The 25,042-nt window shown below is 40.6% G+C and overlaps 1 protein-coding gene and 1 pseudogene across 2 annotated transcripts in view; both read left to right on the top strand.

Annotated features, from left to right (window-relative positions):
* Positions 1-25,042, top strand: part of GRIN2B (glutamate ionotropic receptor NMDA type subunit 2B) — a 402,656-nt gene that overhangs the window by 295,126 nt on the left and 82,488 nt on the right. For both annotated transcript variants that reach the window (XM_070619140.1, XM_008518527.2), the window contains one exon: positions 2,246-2,360. In XM_070619140.1, the coding sequence (XP_070475241.1) occupies positions 2,246-2,360 (115 nt within the window). The remainder of the gene's footprint in view (positions 1-2,245; positions 2,361-25,042) is intronic.
* Positions 15,711-15,920, top strand: LOC139083735 (U2 spliceosomal RNA; annotated as a pseudogene).

Here is a 25,042-nt window from a genome sequence, read left to right as displayed (position 1 = left end):
GCGTAAACTACAGGAGACCTGAATATTGTTTTCTTACTCGTGAGGGCTTGCACAGGCAGCACTGAGCTGAGAAATGAGGAACAGTGCAGGGAATGGAGAAGATGCTGTGTGGAGCATTGAGTTGAATTAGAGATGCTACGCTCTTACCTATTGGAAGTGTTTAGAGAGCAGCCAAGGGGATGAGGGGAGGGAACTTGAAGCCATGGCATATGATAACTACGTAAAAGAACTGGGGATGTTAAACCTGATGTGGCATATGAGAATCAGAGGGCTGTGGTAGAGAGGACATGGGACTGGGAATATGGCTTAAAATGTTATTTCTGCTCCCAATTAGCTTTAGAACATTGGGCAAATAATTTGACCTCTCTGTGCTTCAGTTTCCTAACCTATCAAGTTGAAATTATAGAACTAAATGAGCTTAAAGTTTCTTCAAAGATTAAAATTTATTTTATGAGGGATACCTGATAAATATCTTCGGATGCTTGAAGAGCTGTCATGAGGAACCAGGATTTGACCAAGACTGTCTGATATCTAAGGAGGAGACGAGGTTGAGGGGTGGCAGGGGTGCAGATTTCAGCTTTAAGTAAAAACGAACCACCCAACAGTGAGATGGCTACCGTGAGGGTGGAGCGTGCAGTGGTAATCTCCCCATCAGTGAAAGTATTCAAGAAGAGCTGAGAGGACCAATTCTATGATGTTGTAGAAAGGAAGCATAAACTGTAAGAAGTGGTGGGCTAGTTGATTATGAAGGTCTGTTTCAATTCTGAGATTCTAGAAATCTCTACTCTTTTGAGGTCCTCAGTGTTTTTGATTGCATTTGTGGAGCTACACAAGACCAGGAATGACAGGCCTAAAAACCTCAGGCAGGTCTAGAATTGAGAAGTGGTCCCTAAGGGTTTGGTTCATGATTCCTCGTCATCTTTATAATTGCCTGAAGGATAGGCATCCTGGCAACCTGGTTGCTTAAACTAATGTTACCTGGAAGAATGAAGGAGAATCTCACAGTTTCACTGAATGAGAAGACTTAAAAGAGGAACGGATAAGCTGCCTCCAGATGCATTCTTGTCCCCTTCAATGTATTAGGAAACCATTGTTGATCACATCTGCAAAGCCTTTTAGAATCCTCATGGCAATTACAAGATACCCCTTTGCTTCTTAGCAGAGACAGGTCTCACAGCAGCATCGGGCCCAAGGCTCCAGAGTAGCATGTCATGTGAACACAGAGCTAATCATTATTGATTCCTTGGGCCATTATGGCAAAGGGACATTAATTACCATCAGCACAGTTATACTAATGCATTTGTAATGAGCATGCCTGTGGGAATTCCCAGTGAGGGAACTCTTCATCAGATCAGAGCAGCCAGCAGGGGAATGGGGCAAGCTGGGGGTGCAGGTGTTGAGGAGAAAGACAATTTCATTGGTCTGGTTCTAGTTATTTCCAGAGTTTCCATTCATTTATGTACCTGTACCTAGAGAACTCTGTGAAATGCCTCTCCCTCCACCCCTTCAGTAAGAAATTACTGTTACTGACCAGAAACAGTATTTTCTGTTCGCTATACACAGTGCGGTAACTGTGGTTTCCAGATGCGTCTTGTGGAAACAGAACCCTGACTGCTGGACTCATCTCACAATTTTTAGAAGTAGGGACTGGGCAGGATTTTAGCAAGAGTTCAAAACCACGTGTGTAGCTCTGGAAGGCCGAGAGACCCAAATCTCCGATATGCCACCTTTCTTAGCAGAACGTGGTCTTGCTACACTCCTACTTTCTTCTGTTGTCTCTACCACTTCTGCCTTTTAATCCACCCCCTTTTTTGCATAATAATTAACACTTAATGAAGGTTTACTATTATGCACCAGGCCTCATGGTCCTCATGGTAAGTTATCTCATTTAAGCCTTACAAACCTAATAAAGTAGGTTTCTTTATTACCCCATTTTTTATAGATAGTGAAAAAAGTGATGTTCAGAGGGCTAAGTAATTTGGTCAAAATCATAGCTATGGACTAAACTCAAACTCAGTGCCCTTATTTTAAATTTTGTATTGTCTTTTCATATTATTCCTATTATGTGAAAATTTGGATGACTATTGTATATTCAACTGGGAGCTCAAGGGGTACCGAGTTTCACAATGGTATTTGTATATCTGTCTACCTGTCTGTCTCCATCTTTCTCTCTGTCTTCCTAACTATCTTGTTCTTAGCCTACCTTCTTCAGACTTTTAACCTTCCTTTTATTTTATCTTTACAGGTATCTGATCAATGTCACTTTTGAGGGGAGAAATCTGTCCTTCAGTGAAGATGGCTACCAGATGCACCCAAAACTGGTGATAATCCTTCTGAACAAGGAGAGGAAGTGGGAGAGGGTAGGACATGTCTTTGGCAATTCTTGAGCAAAGTAGAAGGATGGGGATGTAAAATTTTGCAGGACAATAAAGGAAAACAGTCCTATGGTTTTGGTCTCTAAGCTGGCCAGCAAGAGATGAATACTTCAGTACTTTGAGAACACAGGAGAAGCCATTTCTTACACTTGCAGCTTTGTTTTCTTGCTACGTGGGTTAATCTAGAGATTATTTTCTTTCTGTATTATTTTTATTGGTTATGGTGCTGTCTGAATCACAATTTTGTTTTAATGGAAGAGTATGCATGTACAATATAACACAATTTAGTGAAGAAACTGAATCAGTGGTACACTTCAGAGGTCATGTCCTATTCAGTATACTGGGGAGGCCTATGAAAACTAATTTAAGAGCAGACAGATTTGGATTCACCGTGGTTGGAGGCTTGCTATGCAAGGTTCTTCTCAGGATCTCTCCCAGTGCCAGCTGATCACAGGGTCTGAAATTCTACCACTAGAAATTAATTTCTGTGGGTGCCAGAATGCCTAGGTTCTATTTTCAGCTCCTCTACCCACTAACTAGTTCCACACAGGACCTTGGACAAATCTCCTAACTTCTCGGTGCCTCCACTACCTCATCTATAAAATGGGAATAATAATAATAGTACCAATATCTCAGGAGTGTTATGAGGGTTAAATATATTAATATATGTAAAAGACTTAGAAAAGTGCCTGGCACACAGTAAGCACTCAATGGGTATTAGGTTTTAGTGTTGTTATTGATTCCTAGTTAAATGCAAATCTTCCTAAGAGTAATGTCATCACTGGTGTTTCTCCAAGTTCTGCAGGGCATTTGTCCCTTGAGATGCTTTGTTGAAAAATGGTTACGCAGTTAAATAAGGTTGGGATATGCTACCTGCTGTTTCTTATTCTGGGAGATTCTCAGAACATATTAGCATTTGAAAGTTCAGAGGTGTCTTATAGTAAAGAAACATCTTTAATTTTATTTAATCTAACTTTTTCCAAAATTATTTTCTTGCAAAACCCTTTTGTTCATGAAATTCATATTCTGGGAAACACATTGGAAACTTTTATTTGAGTCCATTTCTACAGATTCCATGGGCCAATTGACTGAGAACAGGCTTTAAGATGTCAGCATGGCTCTGACTGGAATGGAAACCAAACTATATATTTCTAGAGAAAGTAGCCAGGAAAAGACACCAGAGACAAAATTCCCAAAATTCACAATCTTGTCACAGAGAGCATTGGACAGGTAGTTATGCAAATGCTCACCTGTGAAACGGGGCATGTGTGGCTCAGATAGTGGCACCAAAGGCCTTATTCTTCAGATTGAAGGACCTCAATCTGTCATGTAGCTCCTCGTGTCAGAGCACAGCTATGAGGCTTACATTCTGCCTGGTGTTCTTGATTAAAATTGCCTTCCCTCCACTGAGTTACCATTTGTTCAGAAATGGTTGTTCCCTGGACTCCTGCTCTTCACCCCAATCAAGCTGCTTTTCACTGCTACCATAGAGACATAGTAATTTAAGAAGTGTTCTGGGACCTCATGTATAACAGGCACTTCTGTATATTTCAGAAGAGGAGTTATTAATAACTGAGGTTTCATACGTGGATCAGAAGATGTCCAGCTGGGGTAGCTTTTATGCGCTAGACTCATGATTACTGTTTCAAATATGGGGCATGTCATAACTGTCCTTTTTTAAAGAGACATCACTTACTGTCACTTGTGCTGATTTCTCTTCCTTAGGCTGGAATCTGAGGTCTGCGACCTCCACCCTTTTCCAAAACTAGACCCTCCCCCTGGGGTTTAGATCCCTTCTCTCCTTATCAATTCTATCTTTACACTAGCTCTTGAATTTAATCCTTACTTTTTATATGATCCAGAAACTATGATGATTTTTTAAATAAGCCTTTCTGTCCCTATGTCCACCTTTATCCATTCAGATAAATCCTTGGACATGGCTGCTAGAGTGAGCTTCCTTAGGCACACTTCTGGTTATGTTCTTTCTCTGCAAAAAAATCCATTCAAAGTTTCTGTGGTTTATGGATTGGGTCCAAACTTTGTCTTTTCTTACATTTGAGGCTCTGATCTACCTTTTAACATCTGTCTTCTCTTGCTTACCATTTGTTGTCTCACCATTAAGCTACATTGGGCTCCTCTCTGTTCTGAGAATGTATCCCTGTCCATCTTGCTCCCTGTACAGCATGTCATGATGTTTCCTTTTCCTGGAATGAATTGTCCAATTATACAAATCATAACCATCCTTTGAAACACAATTAAAATGTTGCTGTCTCCTTCCCTGATCTTTGACTGAGATACAATCCTTCACTCTCTCGTCCCCTGTAGCTTTTGTGCATACATCTGTTGTAGCACTCATCACATCTGCCTGTGTTAGAGTTGTGTGTATGCATGCTTCTGGGTGGCAGAGGCTGTGTCTTTATATCATTGTGTCCTCACAGCAACCTGGAAGAGCGTGTTGCATATAGCAGTTGAATAAATATGTGTCGAATGAATGAGAACCATTACATAATACAAGAGGATAAAATCTATCATTGAGAGTCTAAGTTTATGCTATTGCCCTTGATGCAATAGCTGTTTTCTGAGGAGGAGATAAAATCTTTATGTAGATTGAGTTTTCATAGATCATATTTTAAATGTACTCAGGGAACTTGTTCTTTAAAGAAATTCTGTAGTTAATCTTTTTTGTAAAGCATTCTGGGAGGGGTTTGCCTCATAGAATAGAACATTTCCATATCGACTTAGTTAAATTAGGGAACATTGCTGGAGAGAGATCTTCAGTGTTCATTGAGTTCACAGAGCCACGCAGCTCCCAAACTTGGAAGCCCCCGTTAGGACTCACTTGTGGTCAGGGAGGAGCAGCAGGAGCCAGGCACAGCTCTAGGGCGTGTCTGACATGTGGTGAAATTGTACTGTGGGAAGTTGTACATTTGCTCAATTCTTAGTCTGGCCCCCAGGCCCCTTCTGCATTCCTAATGAATTAGGATTCCTAATATCACTCCAGAAGGCCCCCTGTGGTCCAGGGAAGATTTAGTGTCTGTCGACTCCACAGAGGCAGGCCCCAGGATGAGGATTCTACACTGTGGAGATGGACACTGGGAAGATAAGCAGGGAAAGAATCTGGATTTGTGGAAAAAATTTGGCTAAGAGACAGGGCTCTCAGCTTCCAGTCAGATCCCTAACTCAGCTGTGTGACCTGCTGTTATCACTTTTCTGGATCTTTCTTTCCTCATGTCTGAACTCATGGTATGAGGTTAAAGACTTGTAGGATCCTTTCCAGCTCAAAATTCTGGGATTACAAATTCATGTTGTAAATAAATAGGAAGTTGGAATGGAAATTGGATGAGAGCTGGATCATACAAAAGGAACCTGAGTTTGTTTTTAAGGACAGTAACTCCCAGGACATATTTGTCATTCTCGTCATTTAGATAAATATCATCTCAGAAGGCCTTCCCTGATGACCCGAGCTAAAATGCCACCCATTCACTCTTTCACAAAAGTTTATGTTAATTTTCCTGAGTCTACTTATTATCTGATATTTTGCTTATTTGCCTGCTTGTTTGCTTATTGCCTGTGTCATCACACCAAGACAGATGCTTCGTGGGAGCAAGGACCTTGTTCACCTCTATAATCCTAACACTGAAGAAGAGAGCCTGGCTCAGAGTGACCACTCAAGAAATATTTGTTAAATAAATGAAGAATCTGTGTGCTTATGAGAGTTAGAATATTGGCCAGTCATTTCACTTCTGCCTGAAAATCTCCCATTTAGATAGAGGAGTTTACTGAAGAGAGAGTGAGAGCAGGTGTATTTCCCACCTTTGGAGTGAGCACTCCAAGTGCCAGTGAAGGACTCGGGGGCGCTCTTCATTGAGGCTCGATGTCCAGAGGAAGCATACCCAAACAGTTCTTAACAGGAAGCCTAGGGTCAAAGAAGATTCATTAAGTTGTTGGTGTGAACCATGTGATGGGATTTCAGAATATTCCTTCAGGTTTTTAAAAAGTACTCTCCTGGGGGCTGGCCTGGTGGCATAGTGGTTAAGTTCATGCACTCTGCTTGGGCAGCCCAGGGATTTGCAGGTTCAGATCCCAGGCATAGACTTACACACTGCTCATCAAGCCATACTGTGGCAGCATCCTACGTACAAAATAGAGGAAGACTGGCATAGATGTTAGCTCAGGGACAATCTTCCTCAAGCAAAAAGAGGAAGATTGGCAACAGATGTTAGCTCAGGGCCAATCTTCCTCACCAAAAAAGGAAGAAACATTGAAAGAAAGAAAAGTAGTCTCAAAGCTACTATCTTATAAATTTGGCTTCTTCTGAAAAACTTGAAGTCAGGGCAGCATAGTCTATGGGACTCAGATTGGTTTTGGAAATCAGAAACAGCTGAGTTCAACTGCCCACATTGCCATTTATCAGTTGTGTAAGCCAAGTGGCTGATATCCCTTAATCTATTTCCCTTTTGTAAAATAGGGTCTTACATAAAGCTATTGTAAAGATTAAAGGAGAATTTTTAGTAAAACACTGGTTAATAGTGACTGAAACATAGCCAGTATTCAACAAATGTCAGTTGGTAATCCTCACCCAGTTTGTGTAATTTTTAAGGTAATATTTGCACATGGTGAAAAGTTAAACGGTATAAAAAGTATCCAGTAAAAAGAATGTCCTCTTATCATCTGTAATCCTTGCCTCCCCCAGGCACCTCCCCAGAGCAATCATTGCTCTCAATGCCTTATGTATTTGCCCTGAAAATACTCCAAGCATATACAAATTTTGTATATTTAATCAATCGCTTTTTTTAAAGAACATAGTACCTGCTTTTGTGAACCTTTAAAAGGGTCTTATATAAGTAGTCACTAAGGAGATGGGGATGTGGGGGGCTAGTATAGCAAAGAAATCTCTGGATCAGGATTATATTCACAGAAAGCCAAGTCCATTTCTCTGGTATGTGGGAATGTGAGGAAGAACATTTTAAAAAATACACACACACACACACGCGCACGCACATATGCAGGCATAGCATGGTGAGTTGGAAAGAGGAGGGGATGGTGAAAAAATAATTGTGTACAGAGTGGGTTCATTTATAAGTCTCTCCCTCTAAGTGGGGGACAGCTGCATAAACTTGCATTAAAAATAGTCTGGCTCAGAGAAGCAGTTACAACAAACATTCAGGCTTCTGTCTTTATCAGAGGCTCTCGTGATTTGCTTCCTTGCTGCTGCTCTCTGCTTCCATTTAGTCACTCCTAAAATGGGGATAATAAAAATGAAATGCAGTGGGGGTGTGTTCTGAGTAATGACTTCAAGAAATGATGATGGTGCATTTTCAGGCTGTGAGATGTAAACAGACCTTAAAGGGACTGTCTGGGTCAGAATTACAGGAGGATATGTATGGTTTGCATCTCTGCTTGTCTTTTACCCAGAGAGATAAGAAGTGTATTTTATAAGCCCATGCCCTCTTCCGTGCCTCCACCTACCAGAAAATACCCTTCCTTATGTAGGTTAAAACATTCTCAGTTTGTTTGGGTCATTCTTTGGGCTCCAAAACCCCAGTTATCATCTTAGTCTTGCAATACTTGGATATTACAGCCACATCCACCACTGAAGGAAGTGCTAGAAATGAAAGTGCTTTGCTGAAAGTGCTGAGCCCATCATGCTACTTATGAATTAGTGTATGGATCGGTGAGAGACAGGAAGGGTGACCAAACTGGTAGAAAGAAGAGTCGTCTAAGAGCTGCAGCAGCAACTACAGCATCATAAAACAGAATGCTCTACCAGTGCCTGGAGCCTGGGATGAATGAGACAGGTTAAGGGATGCTTCTGGTAGCCTAATATCCAGGAGACAGCACTAACTCCGGGCCGTAGGTACTCTATGACTAGCACTTAAGGACTAGAGTGATCAGACTCCAAATGATCAGTTTGGTGATGATACAACAGAGGTTGATGGCTGTTGTGGTAGATACCACTTGAATGCTGTGTACTGACAAAATAAAACAGCCTCCTCATCTCCTCATGTGCACGTGTGTACTTGCACACACATGCACAGACTCACTCATGTACAAACTGACAGACTGCTAATGAACACAGGAACCATAGATGTTTGATTTTGCACTACATGTCTGTGCCCAGCACAGTGTGAGACATTACTGAGTAGGCCAGGAAATATTTGGTGATGGCTCAAACACACCTGAACAAACTGTTCTCCACCTTCCAGCCTCAGAGGAGAGGCCAGGGAATATCCATGCTCTCTCTAGATTCTGCACAGGGTGTCTGAGGAGGGAAGCAGAAGCTCCTCATGTCAGGGGTATTTGTTCTCGATCTCCTGATACCTCCATTTGACAATATGCTATTTTTACTGACTTTGAACTGAGTTCTAATGTGCAGCATTAGATTAAGGGATTAGAAAACAGGATCCATGGAGAAAGGCTGTGAGAATTGGGATCATTAGGGGAAGAAGAAAAGGCAATGAGGTGATGACTTACTCTCTTTAAATGTATTAAAAATTATTGTACCAAGAGTTGAGATCAGCTGTTCACTTTCTCCTGTGAGAAAAAACGAGAGTAAGTGAGCTTAAGATCAAGCAGAGAGGATTTATGTTAGCAATAGGGAGAATTTCTCATAGAGAGATGTGTTGAGTACTGAAACTTTTAACAACACCAGGGGATAACTTTGGAAGTCCTAAAAGTTGAATATGTCCTCATCTCTCTGTAGTGTACAGTCCTGCCCAAACTACAATTCATGGACTACATGGCATTGAGACAGTTTTCCTCCCTTCCCTTCCCTTCCTTTCCCTTCCCTTCCCTTCCCCTCCCTCCCTCCCTCCCTTCCTTCCCTCCCTCCTTCCTTCCCATACATAGTTACTGATCACCTACCCTGTGCCAAGCATTGCCTCCACTGAATTAGTATTATAGTTTTCCTAGTGGCCGGGGTATAAAAAGTACATTGCAAGGAGAAAGGTGCTTATTGTGACACTTAAAATTTCTATAATCTAAGGTAATTTTTATCTTACTATTTCATATGGTCTAATAGTTGAGTGGATCTTTCATGTTGCTTGGTTAATAAAGACCCTACTGGTATATATTTTATTTATGACAATGGCTTGCAGACAGGGCTGCTGGATTACATATTTTTGGTTGTCTTTCCAAGTTGTGATTGTCACAGACTCTGACATCCAAGTATTCCCTTCTCGTTCCCTGAGCTCCAAGAGCTGTTTGCCACCCTGTTTGCCTACACTCTTTTCTAGGATTCCAGAAAGAGACCACTGGAGCCAGCTCCTGGGAGGAGAAGGTGTGCCCTTATCCCCTAAAATCTGAACACCACTGTTAGACTGAGTCCACAGTGTCAAGCTTCTACCCCTAAGTATGTTTGTGAAATAATTAGAAGAGAAGAGCAGGATGTATTGGGGGAATAGACTTCAGAAATGTCATTTCAGAAAGGCTAGTTGTGTTTATGTGCTTGTCATCGGCCACTGAATGAAAAGGATAAAAGAACAAGGTAACCTTGATTGACTTTACTTTTAAAGCCTACACATGCTGATGGGGAGAAAAAGCAGAATTGAATTTGGGGACTGAAGTGCTGCCTTAACCTTGGCTTAAGGAGACATGGAAAATAAGAAAGTGTCCCTAAAGCCAAAAGATGGCTTTTATCCATCTTGTTTAAATTTTATTGAGATTTTTATTTCATGACAGTTATCTGTGGTTGGCTCCTGAGTCCTCTGAAGTATCTTTCTAATTTCTAGGTTATAACGTTTTTCTAGTAGTGGTATTGAAGAGGAAATAGTGGTGTGGCGTTCAGAGGACTCATGTTTATATACAGATTAAAAACAACATTTATGATTTTCTTATTGTAAGAGAATCGATGCTTATTAAAGACATTTGGGTGGATAAAATAAAATGTTCCTATATACACACCTGTAAAGAATTAGCATTTACATTTCTTCTATTTCTTACCAATGTTTTCTGTGCATGTTATGTGTATGTGTATATGTTATAACACAATATAATGTGATACAGTGGAATTGGGTACACAATGTATAAACAGTTTGAAACCTACTTTTTTTGTCTTATTGTGATATTTTAGACATTTTCCTATTTTATTAATATTATCCAAAAGCATGGAACTTAATGACTGCCTAATATTCCATTGTAAGGATGTATCATACTTCTTGCTTCTTCATGATTAAACTTTCATATGTATGATAAATAGAGACTCTAATACTCATATGAAAATAATTTCAGAGTTTTTGATGGTCCACTTTTGTTGCTGTAAGATTGTTTTCCAAGGTAACAACGTTTGGTCACTTTTTTAATCTAATGTCCCTAAACATAAAAAATAACAGCCCTTAATTTGAGAATGGCTTGAGTTATATTAATTCACTGAAAGCCAGTGGACACATGTGCAGTTAGTTTGGAAGGCTCTGCTTTGTGATTCTTGGTCTGCTGGGAGTTGCAGAAGGTTTTCACTTTTTGGTCTTCTGATTGAGTGTGCCATCCTCTAACTTTGCTGATAAGAATATTTCTCTTTGGTCGTTACATCATGCAGAGAATGGGGTTGACCATGTATTCTGTTTCTCTGTGCAATTTTCATCATACTGGAACCATTTTCTTGAGAGTTGGAGGCTTGTAAAATTCAAGTCTATATTCCCCAGGAAGTCCTAGAGTTCATACTTGGTGTGATGTCCTTTCTAGTGTCTTTTCTATTCTCTCTGCCACAAGCAAGGCAGGAAGACGAGAGAGTAATTCCCTTCTTTCACCAGTGGGGGCAGCATCTGGCTAACTCACATACCCACAGGCTGACGTGGCTGGTGACTGACTGGGCCATCACAGCAGGGTCCTATTCTTTTCGAACCTTTATGTGTTTTCCACTAAACAGGCTTCTTTGTGCATACATTAATAGCATGTTCACTTTAGCCGAGATCTGAAGTTTGACATTAAAGCTATAATGTCTGAATGTCCTTCATATGCAAGCATGCCTCTATTGACCTAGCACCGGGAGATCTTCTGCTTTGAGTTTTTCCTACAGTGAGGATGGATTTGTACTAGTCCACCTACAGTCTCTCTCTCCATATAATACCTATTTATGAGAATGTCCAGGAACAGGGTAAAAGTAATTTGTGTACACAGGGAGAGAAGCTCTGACCTTGGCATGTTAACTCTGCTAATCAGCCTGCAGTACAAAGATTTGAAAGGATGTGTTGGCCAATTAAAAGAAAATAAATTGTCTTTGAGAATGAAAGCTATTAGTAAAAAACATGGATACAAATCTCCCCCAACATCCATAGCACCCAGATCGTTTGGGGTGATTTTATTATTTTCTCTGTTAGGATTATTTCTGTTCATAATTTGGTGAACAGAAATTTAGTTCATTCTGAAATATGTATGGAGAGAGAGAGGACTTAGGACAGCTCGTGTGAGCCAGGTGTTCTCTGCTGCCCATAAAGGCAGCCCGCTGCTGGTTCCACAGGCATTCCAGGTCTTAGCTCTGGCAGCTGAATGTTCAGAAGGTTTAAACTAAACGTGGATCTGTACCAGGGAATGGTGAGAAGGAAATGCGATTTGGGGGAGGCAGATAAAAGAGGAGAAGAGCACATGTAGAAGGCAGTCCTGGGGAGAAAGTGACAGACCTCCAGGGGAAAGAAAACCGTTCTCCACTGCTGTATTTTCCAGGTGCACAGCATTCTCTGTTTACACCAAACTCCCCCGGATATCCTTTCACATTTTTTTACTCCAAGGATTTGGTGTAGGGAGGATCTTCAGATCATCTTTGGCTATTCCTGTAATAACATGAATCATTTTTTCTTCATTCATCCCATAGGGAATGGAGCTTGCTGGCAAAGGAACAGATTACTACCTCTCAGGTAGAATTTCTGGTGGATATTTAAGCCACCTCAGCATTCTCTTTGTAGACTAGCGAAAAAAAATTTTATTTTCCCTATAGGAGCTGGGAAAGATGTACAATTTCTAGAACAGTCTAGCCTGGGATTAAGGGATTTGAGGAAGATTTGACCCCTAGCACATCTCATATTTGTATAGCACTTTATTAGCAATGCAGTTGATGAAGAGCTTAAGCATACATGCTCTCATTTTGATTCCTATTAAAACTTTGGAAAATAACTTGAACCGATAAGTAAACTGAGGCTCAGAGAGGTCACATGATTTGCCCAAAGTTACACAGCTAAGTAATGGCTAGACATTTATATACAGAGTATATGAGTACAACTAGACTAATAGGATCAAAGTGCAGCAATATCAGTGGGAATAATTTTGTAGACCAGAGGACAAATCACACCATGGAAACATGGGCCCTATCACTTAAGAGTTTTAAAACGGTGTGTTAAGAAACGAGTCCTGCGTGGGCCGGGGGGAGTGGTTAGCCCAGGATGTGACTGGCTGTTTCAGTGTAACATTTTTCTGAGATTAACAAAAATGAAAAAGGAAGGAGGGAGAGAAAGAGGGAGGGAAGGCAGAAAGAAGGGAAGACCGTCACTACCTATGGAAACAGCTATCTAGTCCCGATTGCATAGAGGGGATTTTCTAGAAAGAGTTATCCTCCGCTTTAAAAGCTCTTCTAAAATGCAGGCACCATGGCAGTGGCACTGTGGCCATGCAGCCCCATTGATCAGACATCTGCTGAGGTGCAGAGAAATCTTGAAACACCAAGGGGAATTTAAAATAGCTGACCTACAAAAGAATCCTTAAAGTTTAGTAGGAGAGTGACATGAAATTTTAACTTTGCTTTGCATACAACACAATCAACCAAATATTTTATGAACTTAAGTAGCTAAGAGAGAATAGTTTTGGGATCTCGTATAAAACTAGATGAAGGCTCATTAAGCTAAATATGTATGTATGAAAGAGAAAGTAGGAACAAAATTCAACGAATAAGAACACTGATCTTCAGTGATTCATCATTGCCTCTTCAGTGTTTCCCAAGTATGATTGTGGGTTTCACTGTGGTGAGTTAATTTAAGAGGGATGAGTATTTTTTATTTAAATAATCATCTGTTTGTTTTTATAGTTATCTTCTATCTTTGGCAAATGACGCTTTTCTCACATTTACAGTGATGATATGAAATTTTTTAAAAATTATATTTTTATAAGGAAGGTTATTTCATATATTAAATTAAAAATAGTGTAGGTGGTACACAGATGTGAAAATTGTTAGAAGTGGTGCTTGAATGAGTGAAATTTGGGAAATGTTTCCATAAGACAAAGTGTGCTCCCTACCCTGACTCTCAAGTCACAGCATTCAAGGCTGACCTACCTCCCCATCCTCTTGCCCCATACCTCTGTACATTTAGTCTACACTTAATGGATGCTATTTAGCCAGCGTAATTGAGACTAACCCTTCTCTAATACCTCTTGTACTTTTATGCCTACAAGTCTTGGATTATGCCCTGCCCTTAACCTTGAAATATTGAACTTGTCCTTTGAGGCATAATTTAGAAGTCAAGACGCATCATATCTTACTCACTTCTGCCTAGTGCAGTAATTTATCTGAAGAGTATAAATAGACATTGCTTCACCTTTCTGTGCGTCAGTTTCCTCATCTATAAAATGGGAAGAATAATAATGCCTACTGCAGATTGTTGCTATAAGGATCAAATAAGTTTTAATTCATGTACAATTCTTAGCACAATATCTGTCATGTAGCAAGTGTTGTGCAAATGTTCACTGTTGCTTTACTCAAACATATTTTAAACCAATGATAATAGAATTGAAATTAGGTTGTGGAAAACAAGAAAGTGAAGAAGATGACCATACATGCACATATGCAGAACAAGGTTGGATTTTGGCCTCGGTCGCTGAAAGGAAGGAACTAGGAAACAACAAATAGAATCTTTCACTTGCTTGGTGATAAATTGACAGTGAGCAAGCTCTCTTCCTTTATTCTTAAACACTTTTGCACAGGGATTTAAGAAAACTAAGTTTTATTAATAAGAAAATAATGGCAAAGTCTACAATACAGTACAGCAGCCCATGCTGGGCCCATCACCCAGAAATCAGGCAATTGAAAACCTCCTCAGCTCAGATTTAGCACTAATTATTAATAACATTAAATAACAACCAAAACACATTAACCAATAATGACAGTTTATGAAACCTCGTAGTATATCCTTGTGCCATTTGATCTCCTTGGGTTTCGTTTCATTGTGATAAGCCCCCACTTTGTGGTTGGTGATAAAGAACTGCCGGTCTCCTCTTTATGGCTTCTTTATTGTGCAGTGGGTAGCTTGGCCCGTAACCATTAAATTCCTTCTACAGGGGAAAGTGGTTTATGTCAAAAGACATGTCATAGCCAGGGTTGAATATAAAGGGGATGATGGTGAAAGCGGGAGTGGATGATAGTAACAATTGACACCTGAATAGTGTTTTACAGTTTACACCAGGGGTTCTCAAAGTGGGGTCCCTGGACCAACAGCATCAGCGTCACCTGAGAACTTATTTGAAATGCAGATTCTCAGGTCCCTCCCCAGAATCTCCAGGGATGAGGCCCAGCAATCTGAGTTTTGACCTGAAAAAATTCAGGGATAGTTTATTATAGACATTTCCTTTTCATGAGGAGAAGAGAAGTATCTGTTTAATGGATATTTGACTGCTACTCTGTCATTGTTCTCTGTTCTCATTTTATTTTCCAGCCATTAACTATGAAATAAAACTGAATCTTTATCCCTCCATAAAGTGGAAGACAGAGCCAAAAGCCCGGCAAGAAAGAGTTAAGGCCGGTGCCGCTCACTCCAGGAGATTTTGAGTTACATGTGGCCTTGGGTAACTACACCAGATATTGGGCTGATTGTCTGGGTATAAAGTAGATGTCTCCTGAGCCCCTACTAAGTGCTAGGCACTATTCTAGGTGTTGGGGAAACAGTATTGAATAAGATCAACAAGTTCCCTGCCCTCAAGGATTTTATGTCTTGGGGAGGAAGGTCAAAAACAAACACATCAGTAAATAAATATGATCATTTCAGATGGTGCTAGTGCTATTAAGTTGGTGAGAGAGCATAGAGTGTCTTTTGACCACGTGATGCCAGCTCCTAAAGGGGCTTTTAGAAATGGCTTTATTATTTTAGATAAGTTGCCAGTCAGATTTCTAAGGACTATGTCCATTGGCTGTTGTTAGAAATTTAACTAGCAACTTAAAGTAAAAACTTTTCGAATTATGCCTATAGGTTCTCTGCTTAAACTTTATATGGATACTGTGTAGAGACTAAAGACCCACTTCCAAGCCACAGGGGAAATGTGGATAGTATTTGGTCTTTCATTTTTTCCATTGCTACTAGGTTTTAGAGAATTGGGATATGAATTTTATAATTCAACACATCGGGCTATAAACATTTCAGTATAGTAGCTTCTTGGCCTTTTGGCTAAGATCAAGTGTAGTATCTGTTTTTATCAGTATTAACATTCCAATATTAATGTTTGCTTTTTCCAAAGAATCAAGAAGCATTAACCTTTATTGTTTAATAAGAACTGCATTTAGTAAGTTATCTACCCTAGCCTGCTGTTCTAAGTGAACATGGCGTTCTTTTGCAGCTATTGTGACAATTATTTCACTTCCTCAGTTGTCTCCATTTGACCCTGTCAGGATGTGATACTACACAAGGCCCTGGTGCAAATGTTTAGGAAAACTCATAAATGAGCAGTCCACAGACTGCTTTTGGATCGTAGACATGTTCTCTGTGGCCTAAGAGTGGTATATTTAAGATGCAATTGGTTTTTAGTACTTAAAAATTGAGTCTCCCTTAGGACTCCAGATTTCTGGATTGCCTGAAAAACCAGGATAGTGGTAACACTGGCCTACATCCTGCTGGGCTGAGGGGGGCGGTGCCTCCTTTGGATGGAATGCATGCTCTCCAGGTCAACACAGCCCCCCAGGTGTCGAATTCTTTTGTTAATGACCTACCTTGTTCCTATAGACGTTGGAGTTTGCAACTCCCAGAACAAGGATGACTTCAGAAAGATTCAGTCCCTGCTTAAGATCTAAAATGTATACCTTGGAAATGGGTTCATTCAGGTATAAGGAATTGGGTTTTTATGGAGAGGACACAGCATTTTGATGGCTCGCTGCAGTCCCCCTTGGAGTCTTTAGGGGCCAGCTGAGAATTCTGAGTACTCCCCTAAATAGGCATCAGGACACGGGGGTCAATCAGTCTATATTGTACTGAATACCCAAATTCACCTTAGAATTATAGAAGGCAAAAGACACTACCTGTTTAAAGGGCTTTCTATTTGTCAGACAATGAAATACAGAAATATAAACTTTTAATGCCTTAAAAGGTTTTGGGCCTAGAAAGAGTGTGAATTTGTCTTCTTTCATGGCAAAATAACAAATAATCCTAACTGGAGGAATATCCTGGAAAGGCTTCATAGGTGTGAACTTTCAAGGGGAATTTGTATGATCGAAGGGCATTTCCCTGGCAGAGAAAGGAAGGCTTCGGCAGAGGGAAAATTCAGCCAGAAGATCAGAAAAATGAAGGAAAGGGGGTGAGCAAATGAAAAAGATGTGGAACAGGAAAAAATGAAATTAGAAATGAAGGTGGGGCAAATGTCACGTCTTAAAGTAAGAACAGAAAATTGATAGCGATTAAAGAGAGAGTGGCAGTGTCTGAGTGGAGAGAGAGCAAGATGACTTTAGTCATGCTACTCTGATTAAACCAAAGCAGAGAGAGAGGAAAAAAGCAGAGAGAAGAAAAGAGGAGGTTGAAGCTGTCAAGGCAGAAGAGCCACACTCAGATGAGCTTTTGAACATTCAGGGTAGAAGGGAAGGAAGGTTAATAATGAAAATAATGGCACTTGTATCCTTATCTTTGTGCAAGTGCTAAATAAGGATGCAAGGGGAGCGCTTGGTCTCTTTCTGCCCCAGAGACAGGATATTTTAGATTCCCCCGACCCTACCCCAGAAGTTAGAAACGCTCCATCTCAGAAAGGAACTTCCTATATCCCAAGAACTATGATGAGTATATACCCTGCAAAGCTCAGATAAACTTTTTTTCTTTGATTCCTGTTGGCGTTTCTGCTTTCCACTTGAAAGAAGAGTCTCAGAGTCCACCAGAAGAAGGCATTGCTTTTGCTTCCTGTATCCAGAGTTATCGCTTCTTTTATCAGGCAGCCTCAGTTCAATTCAACAAACATATTCTGACAGGCTTCCCAATGAAGGACTGTGTGCTAGGTGCTAAGAGGAAATAAAGGTAAACAAGACACCCTGTTCTCAAGAAATGTACCTCTTAAGAAAATTACACAGCTGTAATACAGGGAGGAGTATGGTTACAGTAGGCAGCCACTAAGATGACCCCCAAAGATCCCCACCCCTCCAGATGAATTATTGGCCACTTAAAAGACTACACTTGAATGTACTATTCTAGGGGAAGAAAATACCTTAAATTGAGGTTTTAAATGTATTGCACACAAAGTTATGAGGATCTTTTTTTCAGAACCAGAGGAAGTGTTCCTTTTTGAGTAATAAACCTCTCTTTTATGTAATAATATTTGTTATTCGTATCTGATTCCAAAAGTACAGTAATTGCTTGTTAGGGAAAGTTAATAAAATAGAGAAAAGCATAAAGAAGAAAATAAAATTTACCTCAAATTCTACCACTCAGAGATCTTTTCTGTTTGCATTTTGGTTCCTATCATTCTTGTTGTTTTTCTTCTATGCTCTTATATGTTATAGATGTGCTTTATAAATGTAAGTGCATATTTTTATAAAATTGGGATAGTATTATACATCCTATTTTGTAATCTACGTTTTCCTTTAATAATATATTGTGAATGGTATGTCATAAATATATATCATTAAAATATAAAAATATAAGATTTAATGATATAAAAATATATCATTAAATATTTATCCATTCATCTGTTATCTATATGCATGTATTTATCACATAATTTTAGAGCTATATATTACTCCATTGTTTAGAAACTGTGTACGTATGTATATATGTTACAGAATCCCTGGCCCCGTAGGCCCCCCACACACACACTCAAGGGGCCAAACCTTGGCCATGGCTCATTGGTCTGAGAATGTTGACAGTAGGGAGGTCTGTCATTGTTGGGGCTTGCCTTCTGCACCATCACTTCCCAGCCAGCTGCTGAGGGGAGTATGCCAGCAGGTGTCCTGGAGAATGCTGGATACCTGTCTGTGTTAGCTCTTCCCATATTGCTGAACGTGAACTCTGCTCCTACTCTAAAGAAGCACAGCCCTCCTGGGACTGACATCGTAGTTACAAATCTGTCTCTTGGTGCTTTTTCCTAAATGCCTTTTTAAACATGCTCAATAATAGATGAGCACCTGGGCCCTTCTTCACGAAGGAGAGCTCAAGCAGTTTTTAGAACATGAAAAAGCTATTTGGCCCTTTAGACCTGATCCTTGGAACATCCCCAGTTCCCCAGGGCACCTTTTAATAACCACTCACTTGGGGACAGCAAGTGGTTTGCCTGGTGGGTTCTGTTGCTCCATTTCCTCTTCGCGTTACTTTTTCAGTCCTGGATACAACTTTCACTGAATCTGTGTAATCACTCAGCATGGACATTCCCGATCCCCTTCCGGACTTGCTTTCTCTACCCTGCTCTCCTCACTGCTGCACGACTCAAGCAGGATGTCTATACTTGATTTGGTCCTTGTATCCTAGAACTAGGCAAGTCCAAGTCCCCTTGGCCTGTCAAGTCTTGGCTCTACCATCAGTCTACTGGGTGACCTTGGGCAAGTCACTTAATGTCTGTGGGCTTCAGTTTCCATATAAAGCAAGAGAGTTGCATTAAACCCTAAAATCCTTTCTAATTGAGACAATCTGTGGTTTCAAGTACATGTTTAGATTGTCCACAGTGTTCTGCCTATGGCGTATTTTCAGTGACAACCATTTATTCATTAATTAGTTCTAAGAATTGCTTATTTTAAGAACTTTATTTCCTAGATAAGGCGGTTCAGTCATTTGGCTCTTTGAGCTTTGTTGACGGCTACCTTTGGGGAAAGGAGCTAAGAGGGGAGGTTGAATTTTTTCACTGACCTGCTTCTCTTGCCTTTTTTAGTAATTTGCGGTAATAACAATCTAGAGCAGCCTTCTGTGGCACCTTGCTGCTGAGCAGTTAGGGAAAAACCTTTGAGTGTCTTCTCCTTATGTAGTTGGGCCGTTTGTGTCGCCATGAAAGAGACATTGGTGGCTGGACTCAGATGGCGCTGCCTACACAGCAGCGTGTCACAGTTGCACAGACACACAGGCCTCCAGAGTTCTCTGCCCCACTCTAAAGCAGTCTCTTCTCCTTATTGTTTTAGTCTGTGTTTCTGGTTATTATTTTGCAAATGACCACTTATCTCTTTTTCTATGATCACTTTCTTCAAAATTAAAAATAATTTATAGGGCATGATAGTACTTTTGTTTCCTTTTTGTATTTTGAAATCATTATTGTGTTCTGCTTTACCACTCATTCAGCAAATTTTTAATTAGTGCCTACAATGTTCTGGATGTTGTTCTTCAATAAAGGAGTGTGAAGAAGAAGAAAATGAACAGATGGGTGGAGAAAGCAAGAGAGCAGGTGAGGAAAAGCGAAGGCACAACAGAGAAGCTATAAAAGAGGGAAATTTCACAAAAGGGGTGAAGAACAGTATAGACTCCACCCGGGCCAGAAAGCAGGGGAAATGAAAAGAAAGGAATCAAAGATTTAGGGAGTCAAAACCCTAGTATGTGCCAATTCGTCTTCTAAAGAAGATTCTCTAAAGCCATAGGAGCCCTGGCTCTAACACTTGAATACTGTGTCATTATTTATAAGCCAGACACTGTTCTCAGCAGATTACTTATAGTAACGCATATTTATCCTTACAACATCCCTTTGGAGTCAGTATTTAAGATGAAAAAAACAAACCAAAGAAATCATGAGGCCCAGAGAGGTGTAGTGGCTTTCTGAAGCTTGAACAGCTAGTGGTGGAGGAGCCAGGATTTGGACTATGCAGTTGAATTCCAGAGAGTACATGGAACACTGCACGCTGCTGAATGTAGCCCAGGAAGTCTGGTCCCCTTCACATGCTGTCAGGAGTGCAGTGGGGATTAACGCACACCAGCTTCCATGTGTCCTGATGCTTGCTTCCCTTCCCCATCAATTCTTGCTGCTCTGAAGTTCAAGCCTCATGCTCAATGTTTGCCAAATGTGTCCAGCATTTTTTGCTTTAGCCTCAGGCATTGAATGTAGTCATCGCTGGTCGGTCTGTGTGGTTCTATTCTGGGCCAAGGCAGTTAGGAGAACAAGCCTGAAAAAAGACGTGGCATTTGGCCCGCAGGTTTGCTGGAACATGGAAAGAGATAGGAGAATTATGCGGCTTTTGAATACCTTGGATAGCTCATGCCTGATGATTTCTCTTGTTTGAATGGTGACTCTCTCAAAATGATGTGCAGCCAACGCCTCACACATTTCTACCCTCTCCAGATTTCTCGGAAGTGCAGTCCAACTAAACAAGCAAAACAACCAGCTCAACTTAGAGAGTTCCTAATTTCTTTCTTTCACTCAGAGGGAAGAGGCTGTGGCAGTCTGACATTTTCAATTCCATTTCCTTAGTGGAAACGTTGTTTCTTCTTGGTCCTACTCTCTGATGGTCCAGAGCCTCTGTTTCCCTTGTTTGAAGCCCTTCAGGGAAGTAGCCAGAACTTGGGCAGCATGTCATCCTCAACTCGAGAGCTGTTCTTAAGCCTCAGACTGGGCTTTGCAGAACGAGGCAAATCCAGCTTCACTTCATCATAGTTGCCATCGTAATGGGTGGACAGGGATGCCAGGACCTCAGTTATCTGGACAGGACCAGCCCAGAAGAGCCCAGCACACCAGCAGGATGGCCAGAATTGGACTGCAGAGCTGTTAGCAGTTTCAGCTACAGAAGAGAACAGACTCAGCACTTGTTGTATACGGGAGCTCAGCGAAAACAAAAATAAACTGTCAGAAACAGAACCAGTTGACTCATTGGCAGCAACCAGTTTGGGGGAGCCAGTGCTAAGAACACCCTGTGCATTTTCTCATTGGCATTACTCTGCAAGGCTATTATCAAAAGTTAAAGCAGAGACCATCAGATATAAAGCATCAGCAACAGATTTCTTAAAAGATAGGCTTCATGTCAAGATTCTCACTTTGGTCTTTCGTATACAAACAAGCAAATGGGATTAGTTAACCAAGGCCGAGGTCTTTCATTCTTCAGTTTCCTACTTCTCAACGTTCACACATTTCAAATATTTTCCCACAGCTTCTTTGCAAAGAAACCAGGGAAGCTTTTCTTTCCCTTGCCACCCCCTCCTTCTTTCTATCCAGCCCTGCAGTGAGCTTCTCATTACATCTCTTATCATGATCATTCCAGAAATAGGATCTACCTTTTCTATCACGCCTTTTATCTGAGGATTTCCATTGAGCCACTAGCAGTGGGAGCTTTTTTAGTGACTCCACCTGTAGAGCAGCATTCCTCTGATTTTGGGTCCCAGAGGGAACGTACTAGAAGCACAGGTACAGCCTTTTTGTTCTTTGAGAGTCAGGAGAGAGTGCAGGAAGGAGGTAGCAGAGTTGTGCACCCCTTTTTTTGGGTGATTTTTGACAAAACCAGATATTTAGTCCTGTGTCTGGCTTAACAAATAGAAAGTCTAGTGTGAAGGAATCATAGACCTATGCTGCAGAAAAAGGGAAAGCTGGAAAATTAATGTGACCAATTAGTGGTTACAGACAAAACTTGCCTACTATAAGTGGATGGAGACATACTTATTTGAAACAGTAGAATATTATTCAGCCTTAAAAAAGAAGGAAATCCTTGAGGCTGGCCCTGTGGCCAAGGTGTTAAGTTCACATGCTCCACTTCAGTGGCCCAAGGTTTCACCAGTTTGGAGCCTAGGTGTGGACATGGCACTGCTTGTCAGACGATGCTAAGGTGGTGTCCCGCATAACACAACCAGAAGGACCTGCAACTAGAACATGCAACTATGTAGGGAGGGGCTTTGAGGAGAAGAAGAACAAAAAAAGAAGCAGAAGAAAAAGACTGGCAACAGCTGTTAGCTTAGGTGCCAATCTTTAAAAAACAAATTAAAAAACATTTTAAAAAAGGAAATTCTGCAATATTCAACAAGATGGATGAATCATGAGGACAATTGCTAAGTTAAATAAGGCAGTCACAGAAGGACAAACATTGCATGACTCCACCTATATAAGATATCTAAAACAGTCAAATTCATAGACTCAAAGAGTGGGATGGTGGTTTCCAGGGCCTGGGGAATAGGGGGAAATGAGGAGTTGCTAATCAGTGGGCATAAAGTTTTTCTTACGCAGGAGGAAGAAGCTCTAGAGATCTGCTACACAACATGGTACCTACAGTCAACAGTACTGCATTGTGCACTTATAAATGTGTTAAAGGAGTAGATGTCTTGTTAAGTATTCTTATCACAATAAAATAAAATTTAAAAACTTTTTAAATTAAAATTAAAAATATTTTAAGAGAGAAACTAATTTCCAATGATTAATATAAAGTCACAGTGTTACTTGAGTTCCTGCTGTATATACTGGAGAACAGAATGGAAATTGTCTATTGAGTTAACACTGTACTATGTTCTTCCATTATCATTACCCTTCCTAATGCCACTTGTGACTCCCTAGCACTCAATCCGATAAATCGACTTATTACTTTTCTGACCTCTCTTTGGTAGTTGACACTGGTGAGCGTTCTTTCCTTCTTACAACTTCGATTCTGTTTTGTTTGTCTCTCCTTCCTTTGCTGGCTTACTTTTCATCCTTACGCTCATTCTGTCTGCCCTTATTTACTGGTGTGCTCCAGGGTTCCATTCCTGATCCTTTCATCTTCTCACAGACCTATCTAGATAGACTTTATGGACAACTCATGCCCAAAATGATGACTTCAAATCTGTATGCCAGGTTTTTCTACTGAGCCCTGGATGTATATGCCCAACTACCTTTGTAAAATCTTTGCTTTTATGTCTCATAGAGACCCCAAATCCACCAAACTCAAAACTAATCTCCCCATCTTTTCCTATCCCATTCCAATGTGTTTCTCTTCTGTTACTAATTTTGGAACCACCATTTACTCAGTGATCTAAAGTAGAAACCTGGGAGTCATTCTAGGTGATTCCTCTTTCTCATCTATCTGTCTCTTTTATCTACCTGCTTCTCTTTATTTCTTCTCCTATTGCCTTTGTCATTTATTGTGTGAGTTACTGCAATTGCCTCCTTTCCCTGACTCTGATCTAGCCCTATTCTAATCTATCCTTCACACACTGTCACAGGGATCTTCCTAGAACATAAAATTGTTCCCCTAACTAAAACTCTGCAAAAGCTCTCCATTGACATCAAGATAAAAACTCAAAAGCCATGCCAAAGAAGTTTGATTTTCATTTTCTGGCTCCATTTCCTGCCTGTCTCTTCATCCTCGTTTTCTATCATTCCTCAACTTATTCCCTAAGTTCTATCTTTTTTTTTTAAGGAAGATTAACCCTGAGCTAACATCCACTGGCAATCCTCCTCTTTTTGCTGAGGAAGAGTGGCCCTGAGCTAACATCTGTGCTCGTCTTCCTCTGTATTTTTCATATGTAAGACGCCCACCACAGCATGTCTTGATAAGTGGTACTAGGTCCATACCCGGGATGTGAACTGGCAAACCCCAGGCCACCAAAGTGGAGTGTGCAAACTTAACCGCTACAACATCAGGCCGGGCCCCCAAAGTTTTATCCTTAAGCAATGATTATGGTTCTCTGAATCTACCATACTCTCACCTTCCTGCACGTGCTTCCTACATGTGCTTTTCCCTCTGTCTAGAAGGGTCAACCTTTTCTCTACCCACCTCAGACCTTTTCCATTTGGCTAACTTTTAATGACTCTTCAAGGCTCAGTTCAGAAGTCTCCTTTGGCAAGTTTTTCTTGACCTCCCTGCAGGCTCCATTCAAAACTGAAAATGTGTGTTCTCTAAGTAACTGACACGTACCTTCATCCAAACACTTATCGCGCTGTATTGTCCTTGCTCATTTTTACACGTCTCTTTTCTCCAGATTGTAAGTTCTGAAGAGCAGGAACTGAGTCTTTAATCTCTTTATCCTTAGTGTATAATGCAGCTCAGAACATAGTAAATGCTCAATGAATGTTAAATGAACAAATAAATGAACTCTTAAATTATTTCATTTAAGCCTCACAACTTCTTACAGGGTAAATATTACCCTAGTTTTATAGATGAGGAGGCTGAGATCTGCAGAGGTTAAATAACTTGTTCAGGATCACACACATATCAAGTCATGGAGCAACATGGGTCTGTCCAAACCTCGTGGAGATTTTGCATGAGCCAGTGAACTAATTTCTATCTACTGGCACTCTAAAACAACTTCTGGTGTAGAATGTTTTCCAGCTTGGTTAGGAGAGAGGGAGCGAAGAGTTCATATCAAGGAGCTTAGGGTCAAAGTTAGGCTGAATGAGGAAATCAGCCATAGATCCTAAGCCCAATGAAACAGATGAACTTTATGCTGGCCTCTATATAGTAGCAGAATTTCTATTAACGCCTGTAAAATCAACACCAGCCAACCAATCAGCTAGCATTCATTAAGCCACCATTATATTCTTGGCTCCTGAGAGAATATAAACTAGTATTGCCATTTCTTGATGAAGTTCATACTGTAATATCTTTCTTCCTCCTCTCCTCTCATTTCTGTTTCTCCCCCATAAGA

Source organism: Equus przewalskii, chromosome 5 (genome assembly GCF_037783145.1).
Source record: "Equus przewalskii isolate Varuska chromosome 5, EquPr2, whole genome shotgun sequence".
Classification (NCBI taxonomy): Eukaryota; Metazoa; Chordata; class Mammalia; order Perissodactyla; family Equidae; genus Equus; species Equus przewalskii.
This window is presented reverse-complemented; position numbering and strand designations above follow the sequence as displayed.